The 17,985-nt window shown below is 37.7% G+C and overlaps 1 protein-coding gene across 1 annotated transcript in view; it reads left to right on the top strand.

The window, feature by feature from the left end:
• Nucleotides 1-17,985, top strand: part of tjp1b (tight junction protein 1b) — a 71,835-nt gene that overhangs the window by 2,804 nt on the left and 51,046 nt on the right. The window contains exons 2-3 of the mRNA XM_053640830.1: nt 5,742-5,783; nt 5,898-6,057. Of these exons, the coding sequence (XP_053496805.1) occupies nt 5,742-5,783; nt 5,898-6,057 (202 nt within the window). The remainder of the gene's footprint in view (nt 1-5,741; nt 5,784-5,897; nt 6,058-17,985) is intronic.

Genomic DNA, 17,985 nt, shown 5'->3' with positions numbered 1-17,985 from the left:
ACCATTGAAGCATAGTGCTGGTTTGGGTTCGGCAGTGGGTGATTTAGGGTATGGTGACTTTAGGAATTATCAAAGTTAATGTATAATAGAAGCAAAAGTTCTCGAATTTTGGGAATTTTAGATGCTCTTTATGGAGCCGAAAGGATCAAGGGCACAGAATTCACCTTCAAGAACACTGCAAACAGTACAGATTGTCTGACTTTTTATAATAGGCATTCTTTTAATAGCATTATGTAATTATAATTATAATTATTTGGTAGTTTGTGAAAACAGGATAACTAAACCCCAATGTGTGAAAGCAACAAACAGCAAACCATATTGTCTTCTATAGGCACCAGATGTGCTGAAACATCAGTCACTTAACATCAACCAATCGAGCTGAGGTTGCTAACATGACAAACACCAAAAGCTTTAAAAAAAAAAAAAAAAGCTGCCAAATTCACATCAATCAGAAGTGATGATGAAGCACATAAAGCCAGCAGAGAAATCCTTCCAGCAAGATGTTCAGATGCTGGTACTCTGCGTGTTTGTTAATTATTCAAAGGTTGCGTAACGGTTGCTGATTTTCTGTTGAACAGTTATTAAAATACATAATAAATAAAACAAAGGTACTGTAGCTAAACTACAGAACAGTCAAAACAGCTGGACTTCAAAATGAAACTGTTTACGTGGGGTTATTACCAGACAAGCTAGGCACTTCATTTGAGCTCATCTGTGCTAATAAATTCCTTTGAGCAATTTCAGCATAGTTATTCAGTTATTTTAAATCTCCAGCAGAGAGCACTTAATTTCTCCACTTTGAGTTGCTACATTCGGTTTGTTCCTAGGTGAGCCTCCCTGCCTGGGGTTTTATATCTGTCCACTTTCTACCAGAGGACTTCAGAACGTCCAACCTGGAAAAGAGGTAAAGGATGTACACACAGGAGGAGTCTCCTGATGGAGGAAGTGATGCTTATTGGGAAGAGATCATTAGCAAATTTAGAGAGTAACCATATAAAGACAGAGGGATTGCTCTCAGAATATGAGCATAAAAGAGATATTATGTGTACCATCCTTGACAAATTGAGTATTTTTCCATCCTTGTTTAGTGATGAATTTAATGATAATGTGGAATTATTGTGTGATAGCTAAGTTGGTGCTATGTTGTGTTTGTTTAAAATGTGTTGTCCATGTCTGTCCAGTTTGTTCTGGATCAGTGCATTAAGTGAAAATGGCTTTTTGAAAGCCTCAGCACTGTAGAGGATGGAAATAAGAGACAGAATTGTGAGAATGAAGCCTTGCCCAGAGATATAATAATACAGCAGATGTACCTTCACCCCATAGTCCTAAATAAAAATGATCCCAGAGATTAGCTGTAACCTGGGGTAATGAAGTTACACACTCTTTTATAAAAGTATGTTTGTGCTATTGTGTATATGTGTGTGATTGTGTATTTACATGTGTTTGTTTGTGTGATCACATATCTAACCAAAGCCACATATCATATTTCTCCATTATGGTACATCCTTTCATAAGTAATAATAAGAAGAAGAAATAGTGTAAAGCACCTTCTCACCTTCTCAGTTGTGTATCATCCAAAACATTGACATCTTTTCATCCTTTGCACTTAATCATCCTTTATTCTCACTCGAAACTGTTGTATACTTCATTAAACTCTGAGTAATTAACCTGAAGTCAACTGTAGATGAATAGAATACTAACAGACCTGCCTTCCTGTGCAGAGCTTGTGAGGGCAGAATACACGACTGCACTGCTTCACAATGTCCTCCTCTCAACCAGATTTACCCTCTGGGCTGTACTGATCTGTCTGTAGCTAGAGTTACAGTAATTCTTGTGATTATTCCAATAAACGTAGTGCTGATGGCAGTGCATGTGTGAGAGAGTGATGATCAACCTCCTCTTTGGCTGTGTAGTACATACTGACTTGCTCTTTAAAGGAGTCATATCATGCTTTTAGTGTGTAATGTATCTGTCTGTGCATGTATTAGATCTGCAAAGTCACAAAGCTCATAGTCTCTCCCAAAGGGGTTTATTCTATCTAACAGAGAACACTGCTCCAGACCTGCCCAAAACTCCTCAATCAAAGTCCAGATATTACTTTCGCAAACGTCTACGTCACTATGTGAAATATTACCATAATCCCGCCCAAAGGCAGCCACAAAGAAAGAAGGCGAGGCTTCAGTGAATTGTTTGGCGCCATGTCGTGGAGACACTGTGTGTTTCGGTGCGAAAGCAAAACCCCTTTGTTTGGCCTTCCAAAAACGGACGAAATTAGGAATCAGCGGTTACCGTTTATTTATAACGCTGTTCCTGATCAGTACAACCCAAGCGTTTACTTGTGCACAGCATATTTTACAGAAGACAGCTTCCTGAAGTTGGGCAAGTATAACGCAGGCTATACTCGAAGGCTACTTTTGAAAAGTGGGGCGATTTTCACTTTGCTCGGACAATCTTGTGCTTCTGAATCAGAACCTGTACGTATGTTTGATTATTTTATGAAGTATCTGCTATTGACTGTCCAAATGCGGAGTTTTGTGCTGTGGCCCAGGGCTCAGTTGTAGACCTCTGCTAACGTGCTAGCTAAAGTTTGTATGTTGGTGGTCTGACAGAGATGTTGATTGTAGCTGCTGTTGTGATTGTATCTTGAAAGGGTTTCATCTCAATCGAATCACAAGAATCTTAGCTTTCCAAAGATATATCGCATGAGTACCTATGTACACACAGAAGCTGTGTACATAGGATAGTTCGGCGGGCTGATGGAATTTACATCATATCTGAAAGGTAACATTCGTGTTTGCAAAGTTGGTTCTGCTTGATCATCCGCATTTTCTGAATTTGACTCACACTTTTACTGATACGGTAAAACTGACGACATGTTGCTTAGGAGCTTAGAATTGCTTTAGAAGCCTTGGAGGCTGAAGCTAACCCAAGGGATGTTACGCTTGAGGTTTTTGGCCAATCACAAGGCAGTGGGTCACCTGGCCAATCAGAGCACTCTGGGCTTTTCGGAAGGAGGGGGTTTGGAGAAATCGAGCATTTCAGGCAGCCTGGGAATAGAGGTGCAATAATGTACTGTATGTAACAAATAATGCAGTTTTTGAACATTAAATCATGTTAACCTATTCTATTACACCCCATAAACGAAATAATGAACATTTAAAAACATGTAAAAATCATGATATGACCCCTTTAAGCAGCACCCGTTATTGCTTAGGCTAATTATACCTGATAGTTGTGTGAGGCATATGAGAAGAGGTTGCATGGCTGTATGTACTGTATGATCTATTACACTTCCTCATTGACAGCCTCTTGCCTTTTGTTTGTGCTTTTATTGCATTAGGAATTTGCTTACCATGGATTGGACAGATATGTCACTGTCCTGACTGCAGTATGTGCACTAGGATTAGCCTGGAGAACACATTTTCTATATGCTGTTATTAATGTCACCACCTCATTCCGAATATAATGTGGCCTGCTGTTCCATGATTCCCCACTAGTCTTTTCCCAGAGGCCTTCAGCCCATATGCCTGATAAAGGTGAACTGAAGGTCACTCTGTTCTCCGTTTTCCTTGGCCTAACCTTTTCTTTTCCACTTAAAGACTTTTTGTCCTCATTTCCTTCTTCCCCTTCTTATTTGGTCCTTCTCCATTTCTTACTATTTTACACTCCAGATGACACTACAGCTGAGGCTTTTATATGCACTTAAATTCCTTCTTCATTTCTGGCTAGAAATCTGAAATACAGGAGCATCCCAGGGGATCCCTTAATCTGCCATTTAAAATGGATCCTCTTTGCCAATATACTAAAACAGATTTGTGTTTTAGGGTGACGGTAAAAGACACCACTGTATTATGCAAGGAGGGAATAGATCATATTTAGCTTTGCACTTTAAAGTATTCCTAGGAATTATGTAATAAAGCGTACTTGAGTCTTTCTCATAATTCTGCTTTCTCTTATTTGCAGCAATTGCATTCACACCTTCACTAAATAAACAGCATTAGCCCCTTATTAAAGTCCCAGCATATTATCTTAAACAATATTATTCAGTAACTGCTATGATTTATTCAATAACTATTGTATTGACTCATAGGAGAGGTGTGTAGTTAGACAGGTCTTGGGAGTTTAAGGTGTGAAAAAGACAAGTATTTTTTTAGACCTTGTAAATACTGTATATGAGATGCAATCCTTTTTTTATTGTTCTAGATGAACTCTCAAGTTGTTTTGTTCTATATGAATTCTCACTGTGATTTGCAGTAGTACCACCGTATATTTAACACTAATCACTGTCTATAGAATCTATTAATTCTCTACCCAGAAGGCCATTTTTGATATATGTTTCCAGTGAATCCTACATTTCTGTGGTGTCTGTGTTTCTGTGATGGTGAAATGGACATTTTAGGGCTGAAACCGGTGATTCACAACACTTATTGTCAGATTAAGTCTGTGTTCCCAAGAATTCTGCTGAATAATTTATGAGTGGCCTTGCATGTGAGATGTTTTGAGGTCCAAAAAGACCGGATATGACATGAATTATTGATTATTATAATTTAATAAACTAGTTAATATGACTGTGTGTGGTATTAATGTGAAAAGAAAATAGTTTAACATCTAATTGCCTCTTTTTGGTTCTGTATCTTTGAACAGCAAGCACCACAGGTTTGTTTGATTTTCCTGGGGGTGTCTGAGGCACAATATGTAAACTGACATCCCCTGGGAGGACGTTATGTAATTTCATCTTGCCAGTGGTGCTTACACTATTTCTGATATAATGGCTGTTTGTTATTAATGTGGACGATAATACTGTGTGTGTGTGTGTGTGTGTGTGTGTGTGTGTGTGTGTGTGAATGTCCTGCAGTTTAGTAGTAACATGAAAAACAGCCACCAGGCTTTGGCCTCCTTGAAATCTTAGGCGTTTTTTATTGTATGTATTTTTGTGCGTATTGGAACTTTTCATTCAGGGGTGGATGAAGGACACATTATTTATTTCATTGTTCCCTTGTTCCCTTGTTCCCAGTGTTTTGTTTGTTTTTTGTTTGTTAATATGCATAGCTGTAACCATGACTTTAACCATAGCTCTAAAATGACTTTAGAACCACAATATTTTATAGACATTTCTTCTTGGTATTAATTTTTTAGTCATAAACTTTAATGAGATAAAAAAATTATAATGAAATAAACATTAATGAGAACGGTTACATATTTAGAGTAGGTAACTGGAGAAATCTCTAGATAAATCCTATTGAAATTAAATTAGCGATACTGTGTGTGTGTGTGTGTGTGTGTGTGTGTGTGTGTGTGTGTGAGAGAGAGAGAAAGAGAGAGAGAGTCAGAGAGAGAGTGAGCGAGAGCTTAAAGTAAGATTAAAATAAAAATCTGGCAAAATATTAAAAAAAAGTTTTTATTAGCAATCAGTAACAGACATGACATAACCAATTGTATTATTTTTTTTATTGTTATTAAAAATTTTGCGGTTAATATACAATATATGTATGTAAAATGTAATATGTATTTGTTATATGTAAATTCTTAAATTCCAAATATAGCTTTTACTATGTGGAACTTAACGTGATTCAATAAAAAAAAGGGCTCCATTTGAAATGACTACAAGGAACATCCAGATTTTTCCAAGCAAACACATTTGTTTCAAAGCAGTACATCTTTATATGACTTCTGTAACAATATGAATTCTTCTGAAATCTGACATCTCTTTCTTTCTTTTCCTTTTTGTGCTCAAATCCCAGGATTTTCCCCAAACACGAAAAAGATAAATACGGGCCAGCTGTGTAAGTTGCTTTGTCTTTTTTCTTCAAACCTGACTTCTTTGACTGGATTACATATTAGTACATTCAGGACAAGTTCTAAACATATATTCTTGTGCTTGCTTCTCTTATTTCTAGGTACTACCCTAGGATCCACGGATACATCCCCACCCCAGATAGTTTCTGTCTACTGGCTGAATCAGAAGGCTCAGTGCAGGGCAAGCCATCGCTGCGTAGAATCAAGGGCCGAATCCACCGCAGCAAGAGCCTCGACAGTATCGACCTACTGGACTCCAACGTGAGTTAAAGACTGCACTGAGCGCAATAATTTGAGTGTGTGTGGGTGTCTGTGTGTGTGTGTGTGTTTTGCACCTCATAGAGCATATTTTTTGAATGAGCTTATTTAAAGATGTATTCACCACACTTTCTATATACAAATTCACAAAACATGGATATAAACATGCACTAAGAGTTAATGTCATAAGGCTTTTTTTTTTTTTGCTAAATTAATTCACTTTAAATTAATTATCCTAACATTAATGTTTCTCAGGATCTTTTATTATTGTAAAACAACATGGCCTAACATTTACAATTTTTTATGACTCAAATTATATGGAAAGTTACAAAGGCTAAGGCTAGGTTTAAGGGTGAAGAAAGCATTTGTACCTTTATTTACAACTTAATTTGTTTTAAACTGGACTCAATCCAACCACATCCCACATCGTCCACATGACTTTTTTATGAGCTCAGGTTCTTATAAAAACAATGCTTAACGCTCAAACCTTTCATCAATTATGTACTATAAATCCTTAATGCAGCCAGAATGTGCTGTTTGTGTAGACAATTCAAATGCTTTATAGATTACTTATGCAATCTTGCTTAACATTAAGTCTAACTCATCGTGCTGTGGCTCATTGAAATCTACTCCGATCATGTGCATCATGATTACACACAAACCACTGTCCTTTCCTTAGGTGTTCTGTGGAAACTCGATGGCGTTATTATCAGGGACATTATTAGACCGCTATGAGTCAACCATCTGTCATTTCGGCCAGTTGGAATTTAAAATGTTAGTCTGTTGCAGGTGCGCGAGATTCTCTATGCATGACCGCAATGCCTCGTTCTCATACATGTGGTGATCAGAGTGGGATTAGACAGCAGTCCAAGGTACTACTGCTTCCTCTAAGTTTACAGACGCCAATGTGAATGTGGCGTAACTACACCGAATAATGCTGTGTAACCACGTTTAATACCCCTGGGAGTTACACTGTGTGTTTAAGTATCATCTGTGTGTAGCCATAACTGCATCTGTAGTCATAGTACCCTCTCATTTTCAGGCTTACATAATCATGCACTGTGAAAGCCTGCTGTGGTTTGGTACCTTTCTTTGTTAGGAGATCTAAAGGTTCGCTACATTTAAACCATTTTAAAAGCAAAATATATATTTAAATGACAATTATCCAGATCAAATGGAATTGTCAGTCTAATACATGTCACTCTTGACAATCACTTAAAAAATTTTTGGTGTAAAAATAAATAAATAAATAAATAGACATTCTATATTCACATATTTTCATTGTGATCATTTTTTCTTATACTTCTTATCCTTTAGCTTTAAAATATGTTAATGTGTACAGTTTTGTGCAAAACTGGGACATAAAACAAACAGATTTTGTTTATTTTTTATTGGGTGTGACCACCCTTTGGCTTCAAACTTACATTAATTCTGATATGTACACTATTGCAGTTTTATAAGGAAATCTATTGGTAGGTTATTTCAAGCATCTTGGACAATTTGCCATAGATTCTTTGCAGCTTGTATCACATGCTTCTTATCTCACTTCTACCATATTTAATATTCTGCATTCTTTAATGACAAACGTTTCTCCGTAAGATTTCATTTCTTGGAAATGCATTATTTAAAGAATAAACCACTCTTTTCTAGTGGGAAATTGGATCTGAAATATTTAGGTACATTTTGCACATCGGTGTATACATATATACAAAGGAATATTGCTGATATTTCAAAATGATACGTCTATGAAATATTAGTGTACATTATGTGGCAAAGTCAACTATCCCACAGATGTTCATGTCAGTTGCATGTAAATTAGGTCCACGTATTTATGATGAAATTTAAAGTGAAAAGGCTTTAATCAGATTATTTTGATATAAAAATAAGACTCTCCGTTATATCGTAAACTAAAATTTAGAATGGGTCTACCAGGCAATTAAAAGATTTTGAGTGTTATGTTCTGTTAAATCTGTTATTTATGTTGTGGAGGGGAACATGTCATTCCTGTATCGTCTAATGATAGGCTTAATTTAATACCAGGATTCAGCATTAAACTGGTGCTGAGATTAAGCAGCGTTAACTCTATCCACAACACCTGCTTGCCTTACAAAGGTAAGTGCACAAGTATCCTCTCTTTAGTGCTCATTAAAATCTTATTCTTAGTCCAGGTTTAAAAGCACTTACAAAAGATCACAATTAAATGAGGGTGTACCACAGATTGGAGCCGTGAAGCATTTAGAATGCACATATATCAGTATAGCTACCCTGGTCAGTGCTACACACACACACACACACACACACACACGCACACACACTCACACACACATACACACATACAGAAGTTTGCTGACAGGGTCACAACACAGCAGATGAGAGTAATGGTCCGGCATACACTGAGTGAACGAATGCTTGAGTGCTGCCACTGGCTCTGCTTCATGGAGGAGAGAATTACAAACCACCCTTTGTACAGAGACCTGTTCAGTTTACAACCAGTGCTAAGCATAAACATAAACCACGAATCACAAAATTTAACTGAGTAGTTAGTCAGTTTGCATTTGGATTATTGTTGTTATGTGTGCATAGCTGAAATGCAAATGATTGCATAATAAACGTCTGTGTATTGCGTGTCGTTCTGGTTGCAGTTGCTTGATGATTCGGGTCATTTTTTAATGAATTTATTGTTGTTGTTGTTGTTGTTGTTGACGTTGTTGTTGCTGTTGTGAAAAAAAATTCTCTGTTTGGAGTAAGGTCATGCTTTTTGGCAGCGTGCCCACTCCTGCTGTCACTTGTGTTGGCAAGCGGCGCTCTCACACATGGTGAGGCTGAAGTGGTCGGTAGTGCAAGGGCTGCAGAAAGCTGCATGCCTCATCAGAAGGGCAGGAGAGGGAGGAGACAAGAGAGAACTGCAGCACTGGCAAATGCATCACAGAAGCCTGCAGTTGATCAGGTCTCTCTCTCTCTCTTTTCCTCTTTCTCTCTCTTTAGATACATCCCTGTATGTCAGACTGGCTCTCTGGAGTCCTGTCCTGCTGTGTTGTCATCTTTGTTACTGTCCCTCCGTCCATTTTCTGCTTCTCTCTTGATGTTCTTTACCTTCATTCTCACCCAATCACACAATCCAGTGGCTCATTAATCAAACCCTTGCACTCCATTTCACCTTCGTTCCACATCACCGGGTTTTCATTTTCGTTCCAATTTGAAGGGGAAGCGCCATGTCGAATATATACTATGAAATGACGTGTCGTTCATATGATGTGATTTTTGTGTTATTATATCATATGATGACACAAACTAAGATTTATTATCTCACTTATTTTGTTCCTAAATGTATTTGGCTAATTTATGTGAACAAATGACACCATGATTGTGTAAATTTCATTTCATTTTCGTTTATTATTAGAAATTTGATCTTTTTGCAAAGTTAGCATTGGTATAATTGTGCTAAATTCATGAATCTCTGGGCATTACCATAAAGAATTCATTTTGGCCATTTTTTTCTCCCATAATTTCAAATTCTCTCAAATAAAAGGCTGGACACAGAGGAATCTAATATCCCCCTTTGGCATACCCTATAATGGATGCTAGTGAGTTGGATTAAAGTAGGTTTATATTAATTGAGGGCCATGTGATGCGCTAGGAGCACTGACATTACTTTTAATGTGTATGTGTGTGTATATATAAATATATTTCTGCTTTTAGGTTCACCTTACCTCTTGATTTTATGGTGTGCTATGCTATATTGTGTTTGGAAAAAGGATGCTCTGCTTGTCCCTCCCCTTTCTCTTAATCTCCCCTGTAAAAATCCCAGCGTAAGCATCTATAGACCGGCTCAACCTTAGGAAAATGCTGCAGCTGCATTTGCTGCAGGACCAAGACTGCAGCTGAATTAACTGATCTGCATATTCAAAAGACTGCATGAGATGAGAGAGAGAGAAAGAGAGAGAGAGGGAGAGAGAGAGAGAGATTCTGTAAGAAGAAAAAGTGAGGAATGACTTTGTGCCAGAGCACGTGAGGAGGTTGGACTAAAGGGGCTATCCTGATGTGCAGTGATTATGGAAGGAGGAGGAAGGAGGGGAATGGTGAAGAAAGGAGAACAGACAAGAAGACGAGATGGGAGGGGAGCGAAGAGGTGTAGTGGTGTATTCTTCTCTTGTGACACAGGAACAGAATGTGTGGGTCGCTTGCCTTGTGTAGAGGTGGAAAGGCGAGAGAGCTGTCCTGAGTGAGGAATGAGCTGTGGGGGGAAGGGGAAAGGGAAGGAGAGACACAGCGAAGGAAAAGGAAAAGAGAGAATGTACCTTGAGTGGGTTTAAACATCAGGAGCTTGTAGGGGAGGAGGTACCGCTGGTTTCATGGGCCAGATGAGAGGTGGGGAATGGTGGGAGAAAAATGCTTTTGTTCCCACGTTCTTACACTGTACCGGGGAAGTGTGTGTATGTGTGTCATATGCTGTGAAGGTTGAGAGTAAGGTGAAATCTGTGTGCATGTGCACAAAACACAGTACTACATTATATGCAATAGAGGAAATAAAAGTTACACTTGGCTTTTTATACATGGGTTTATACACAAATAATATGGTTTAACATTTGGTCTGTAATGTCATTGCTATAATCTGATGATGTCATTATGGTAACTGATATATGGTCATATATACAGAATGTTTGATGTTTACCAGGTTGTGTCTGCATCCACAGGGGGCTTTATTGAGAGCAGGCCAGATGTGAGACTGATACCATGGGGCTGATAAAATCAAGGAGTGTGAGCAGGCCATGTGGCTGTATGTGCCCCTCCAAACTTAACATATGGAACAGCAAACGCATTTCCTTTGCCTTACTACATGCATCAAACACTGTTCACTAATACAGTTTAGTCCAGCATCATACTGGTATTTAGTACAGCATTTAAATTAGGTGCATAATGTGATAAAAATTGTGTTAAATCCTAAGATTCCCCAAATCTGTATCCATTTCATTACACCTTATTACAGAAGCAGATGGTTTCTGTAAAGCATATATACTATAATGACCTTATTCACCTCTAGTGCTGCGGGGGGGGGGGGGGGGCACCTTTCCAATGACACAAATCAAGATGAGCCATTGTCATCCCACACAGAGCTTTATTGATGCTGCTGTCAATACACACTTGCTCAGCATCTAAACACTCTGTGTGTGTATATATGTATAGATGGACACCATCGCAGGATTCAAGTTTACCTCCAAAGCTACCTGCTAAACACAGTATCATATTTCTTGTAGTCTCAGCTTCATTTATCAGCTTTAATAGAAAAACAGTTATACTGCTTGCTTTCAATCTATATGAATATTACATACATTCCTAGCTAATCAGTTCTCTGTATAAGCATATTACTTAAAGACTTTATTCATTTAATTAGTGTCAGTTAAGATTCTTGTTAAACCAGTGTTAATGCGGTCATTATGAGTGAATGTCTTGTTAGTTACCTATGCAGAGTGCACAACATGCACTGGCTATAATTCAAGACAAGCATTTGTCCATAGATCCCTGAGAGATCCCAGGATATTGGCATCCACACTTTGTTTTCTCTTCTTTTTGTTTTGGCTAATGGAATGATTTGTGATAATCTGGGTCAGAGATCAGCTACAATGCCAGGTGGTTAAGAGCAATACCTGCTAAGATTTGGCTTGAACTCAGTATCTTGGCCAAGCTGCCAACAAAAAGCTAGAAACTATTATCAATCTTTAATGGAAGATGTCAACAATATAATTGGAATTGATTATGTGTGATTTCTTCTTAAATTCATCTGCAAGTCTTGCCAATGTCTTCTGTCTTGCAGCCTTTTTTTGTTGTTATCACTTAGAACCATGTTGTGTGATCACTCTTATGGTGTACAGTTTGCTTTTAGTAAACAGCTCCTTGTGAACTTTGAGAGCAACATTTCCTAATGACTTCCTGCCCTACCCCCTGCCATCTTCAGCTTGTTAATTTACTCTAATGGGATAGATTCTGCCTGCTTCTGCTGAATACTATTAGATTCCTCAGTGGATTTAAAGCAAAAGGCTTAGGGAAATGATTGAATACAGAGTATGTGTGTGTGTGTGTGTGTGTGTGTGTGTGTGTAGAAGTATTGGTCCATGTCATTTGCCAGTCCCTGCTGTGAAGCTTCCTGGAGTTTCACAAAGGTATCTTGATCCACTACAATTACACTGCAGTGAAGTCTTATTCAATCATCACAACCATGCTGTGGTATCAAAAACGAACTGCATTATGCACCACAGCATAGTTGTCCTTCTCACAAGCATGCCTAGTCAATGAAGGTGAGTTGAGGTACTTGAAGCAAATACGTCTTTGTTCCAATGTCAGTTGTTACTGGTTTGGTTATCCTATTATTGCTGCTGGTAGATACTATATAATGCATGAATTGATGAATTATGTGCTCATATTATTGTATATTTGTGTGCATCCTGACTGAAATAATAAAGAATAAAGAATCAGAAGTGTTATTACTAAAAATTATTGCTAGGAATTGCTAGTGATCACTAGTATCTACATACACAATGCCATTTCACGTAGAAGTGCATACTTTCTATCTGTGTATTTGTGGCTTTTTCAGTAATATTCAGTTGTTGTATGTCTTGCATTTTTAGTCTTTTTCCCAATCAGTCTGCTTGTTTGTGTACCCAAGGATATAGTAAGAGCCCTCTGTGTATTGGACAGGGTTTTTTTTTGTGCTGCGTGGTTGTGTGTTGTAGATCTGCATGTCCTAATGAGACACCATATGCTGCCAAGAGCCTTTGCATTCTATAAGACAGCGATAAAAATATACATTTTCGTGTCCACTACTAAGAAGGGAACAGAAAACTTTTTTCGTTTTAGCCAAGGAATGCAGTCCTTTCAATATTATTATTTTTTCCTTTCAATATTTAACTTTTTTTTAAACACATTTATATTTTCCATGTGTCAGAGAGATTTACTTGACTATGAATTTGGACAAAATCAGTAAAATATGTTCACTGTAACACAGTAGCTGATCGTATAATAGAAATATTTTTATATAATATGCAATACTATACCTCCTCATTTGTGAAGGGTATTTGTTCACTTTATATTATATGTGTCCCTTATACTGATATAGTTATAAATTATCTATGCAGGTAACTATAACATAACTACTGCAAATGTACGCACAGCTGCAGATGGATTATAGAGCTACTGTATATCTAATGCAAAAATATTTGTGTCAGATTCTGGCTTGTGTAAGTACACATGCTTACCATGCCCATAAGGTGTTACAGGGAGAGGTTAAGTGGATTTGTATGATCTGCAAGTTTTTACAATGCAATTTATTATTATTATTATTATTATTATTATTATTATTATATTTTTCATTTTGAGACTGCACCTACATATTAACTATACGGGAACTGGTCACTTTAAAAAAAAAAAAAAAAAAAAGTATAACTTTATTTAGATGTTGCATGATAGGTACTGTGGAATTACAGCTTGTTATTAATCTGATTTTGTTGGATCAGCATGTTACAACATAAATATTACATAGGAATTATATCAAAGTTATGCTATATAATGTTCTGTTAAAACTGTCAGCACACATAAGCTATGAGTGAAGTCGATACATATAATGAATTCCAGTAATCCATCTGTAACAGTGTAATTCATCCTGTTCCTCTTAAAAAAAAACTTATGTGTTGTCTGTGGCTGCAAAAGAGACAATCAGGCAGTGTGTACATGGAGTAGAGTAGTCAGAGCCAGTAAGTCCAAGGGACAGCCAAGCTCCTGCAGAGGGCAGAATTTCGCTGTTATAACAGATAGCAAGCGCAAGGAGAATAATGACCTCACTACTCTGGCACTCCATTGTCAGCACTTTCGGTGTTCTCGTAGAGGGGGATCAGAGTGGTTTTGGATGCTGAACCTTGTGTGCCTTACTTTCCTCATGCAAGTCACATAGCCTTGTATTTTGTCCTAGGGAGTCTTGAGGAAAGCGTTTTATAAAGTCAAACAATGATAGCTTCATCACAGGACGTGTTGGATTGCTCGGTTTGTCATCAGTATGTGATGTCCTGTAGTGCTGAATTAAAAATGATCAGTTGTCTTTTAGTACATGGAAATCATATGTTCTTTAATTCATATCTACAGTATATCTAAAACAAACACTGTACCGTTCATGACTTTAATTAATTTAGAAGCCCTGTATGGATGTGTGGGGAAAAGACGTATAAGTGACAGTTTCTCTCGATTCAAAATATTATAAACATTCACTCTGCTGTCACTCTCCTTGGGAATGACTCACTCTGCTCTTACCACTGCCCCCTAGTGATTAATACACACCAACCACCTTCTTTCCCCATCTTCTCCCACTGCCCCCTCATAGCATACCATCACACCTTTACAATCAATCCTATCTTGTTTCACTCCTCATAACTGCTCTTCTGGATTCCATAAGACTCCTGGATTTGTGCATTCACCATCTGTATGAAACACAGGTGAAATGAATAGAATTGATTTCCTAAGGAATTGTGAAGTGGAAGAGATTTATTGTGTTGTCAAGCTTTTTGCGCAGTGCGGTAGATTACCCCAGGGATGATTTTTCTTCCACCACCTCCTTGCTCCTACCCCCAGCTACCTCATCCCAGGATAGGAGCGACCAATCACAGCCAACATATTTGCTAATTGACTTACCCTTGTCAACCAAGCACGCACCTTTCACTGTCACTAGAAGCATCAATCAGGAGAAACATTAGCCACTAATGAATGTTACATTTTGTTCGATTGCTATCTACTACAATAATGAGATAAGAAAGGGAATAATTATTTAAATTGAGAAATTGTGAGTAAGTGGAATGATTCCCATCAAAGGTCATGAGGTGTGTTATAAAAACAAAAATGGGGAGTACATTCCAACACATGCTTGTAAGGTTTAAAGTTTATCATTTAAACACACTGCTACTGCTGATGGAACTGAACTGTTCTCACTGTTTCATTCAATATGATTTGCACCACAAAACTCACAATGGTAGGACAGATTATAAATTAGTAGTACTTTCACACTGTGTGACCTTAGTATTCTGAGGTTCTATCTGCTATTCGTTTTTTTTTTACCATCCAGCCTGGGGCATCCGACTGGTATCAGAATTATGTGATATGAACAATCAAGTTCTCCTGTTTGTGTATGAGAATGGATTTCAGGAGAACTTCCAAACAGATCTAACTTGATCTATGCAATGTTTTTCAGCTGATTCAGATTCCGGGACGTGATGAATGGGCGATGGCCATTAACACCAACTCTAATTCACACACAGTTCTTTGTGACACTATTCATTGATTTGTAATTGTCAGAATTGCTGATATGTTGTTATACTCTTTAGCCCAAGAAGATATATGCAAAGGCAGAGATGTGCCACAAATGTGCTGGTTTCTCACATGGGTCCAGATGGGGTAAGAATAGACACAGCTGAACAACAATTGCAGAACAGGCAATTGTGGAACTAAAAAGCTGTTAATCTCCAGATTTATCCCTTCTGAGGCGTTTATATGTCAAGGAAAATTGCCATCTGTTGATACAAACTATGACATTGAGAACACAGGATTATTGGCTGTCAAGATGGCACTCAAGCTGTGGTGTTGCTAGCTAGAGCAGAGGTCAGCATATAGTGGCCCACAAGCCAAAAGCAATCCACCTGATAAGATTATTTGGCCAATCCCCAAAATAAGAACCTTTCTTTTTTATTTATAGATCTTTACACACTTGCGTTTGACAGCAAAATTTAGCAAGCAATGTAAAGACTCACATATGTGATTAGTGTCCAGTACCAATGGAATTTTGCATGCAGATTTTGCTTTAAATTCGTCCTTGGTGAATTTTGTGCATGTAAGTCTAATCTGTAAACCAGTGTGGAGGTGTGCATGGGATAAGTTTTTAATGTGCCCTACTCCTGAAGTAGTTCTGACCAATCCAACTTTAGAGCCGCTCCCTCAGAAAATCAAGAAGATAAAACCTGCACACTCCGGCAGTTATTTCTGCATATGTTGTATAATAGCATAGTTTGTCAAGTTGGGATGTTGGAGTATGTGATAAATTGGAGTATGTAGAATAATTATTTCATCATGGACCTCCAATTCTTGGAGGAAAACACAACAGTTCCCATGCCTGTACTGCCACAGCCTTTCACACCACCTTGCCAGTTCACTTCCAGTGAAGTATGGAAGATATTAATACCCTGTAATGTTTCTACCTTGGAAAAATACATTTAGAACTCATTCATGTATTCTTCCTCCAAACCTACTTCTAGTGCCTCCAATTATTCAACAGATACTGGTGTTCCCCAGGAACCAGAATCAGCATGAGGTATAATACTGACAGTATGTTCCTTCATAGTGAGGAAGTTCAGAGAAGCCACAGAGAACTTCTGTAGGATTGACGCATGGAGATGTCTTGCTATCCAGCTCCAGTGCAGCCAACATACTTCGTGTGGCCACTTTTATTTTATTTTTTTTAATTTTTATTTATTTATTTATTTATTTATTCATTCATTATTATTATTATTATTATTATTATTATTATTATTATTATTATTATTATTATTTGGGATGCTGTTTCTGATTTTGTGCTGGTTTTCCTAAATTTTTTTGCAGTTGTTTTCATTGCCTATATTATGATATATTATATTTGTAACACTTCATTAGGTGGGCAAGAAGGAAGGCGGAGGCAGGATTGAATCCACTTAGCATTCTTTATTTTTCCTTTTCTTTTCTGCTTTTCAGCATTCTTCTTTTTATCTCGCACGCATGCACATACACACACACTTGTGTGTGCTGGTGGCTCGCTCTCTCTCTCTCTCTCTCTCTCTTTCTCTTTCTCGGTGCGTGTCTCTCTTCCTCTTATCCTCGCCTCATCTCACTGCAACAGAGAACAATCATTAAAAGAATTTCCCACAGGTGTGCCTTCCTTACCACTGGCCTTCTCCGGCTCCGCCCTCCATTCACAAACCTGTGCTCGTACACGCCCCTGCCTCCACAATATATTTATATTATATTATATTATATTATATTATAGTTACATAGGCAAAGCAGTAGTTATGGTTAAAATTGTGCCTACTAATTGGCCCAAGAAGCTACACAGAAGCAATGTGATTTTAACTCAAGAATGGCTACAGTTTTTTTTATGTAAAACTGTAGAACTGTACAGTTGTAATTTAGTTGGCAGTCTGAATCTGCATAACAATGTTCAATGCATGAACAAAATACTCACCTAAATATTCTGAACAATAAATGAAATAGGACAAAACATTCTTTACATCGTCTGACTTTTTATGCCTACCTTCTTTTGTCTAGAACTATCACCAAGCAGAGTTTTCTTTTTCCAAAACACATGAGTTTTGATATTTAAAGTTCTTGATGAACTGGATGAGATATGTTAGAACAGGGCTGGAATTAATCTGTGCAGGGTGTGAGATCTCCAGGAGCAGGGTAGGGCCAAAATGCAATGATTTAGGGTGACTAAACCTCTACTTTTCTCTACTATTGTATTTCCAGTATTTCCTGATGCTTGTACTTATGATAATGTGTTATTTGTCCTGCCATACTTCAGCCTCTGTCCACTGAACTTCAGCCTCTGTCCACTGAACTTCAGCCTCTGTCTACTGAGACTCTCACATTTAGCTATGCAAGTTTCTAAAGATGGCAAACTGACAGTTTCATCAAACAATTGTGTCATCTGAATTACAGTGCTGCCCTCTACTACATCATTCTGAGTTTGCTCACTTATCTGTCTCTGACAACAAATTCCCAAGACATTGCTCCCTAGGGGTTCTCAGCTCTAGATATTTATCTTAATGATAGATGAGAAAGAAAGAGCTGTTGAGAGAGACACAGACATTGAATGAGTAACCTTAGTCTATGTTTATGTCATTTTTAGAACTTAGAAATAATAGAAATGAT

This window comes from Ictalurus furcatus, chromosome 14 (genome assembly GCF_023375685.1).
Source record: "Ictalurus furcatus strain D&B chromosome 14, Billie_1.0, whole genome shotgun sequence".
NCBI lineage: Eukaryota > Metazoa > Chordata > Actinopteri > Siluriformes > Ictaluridae > Ictalurus > Ictalurus furcatus.
The sequence above is the reverse complement of the archived record's forward strand: the minus strand, read 5'-3'. Positions and strand labels throughout refer to the sequence as shown.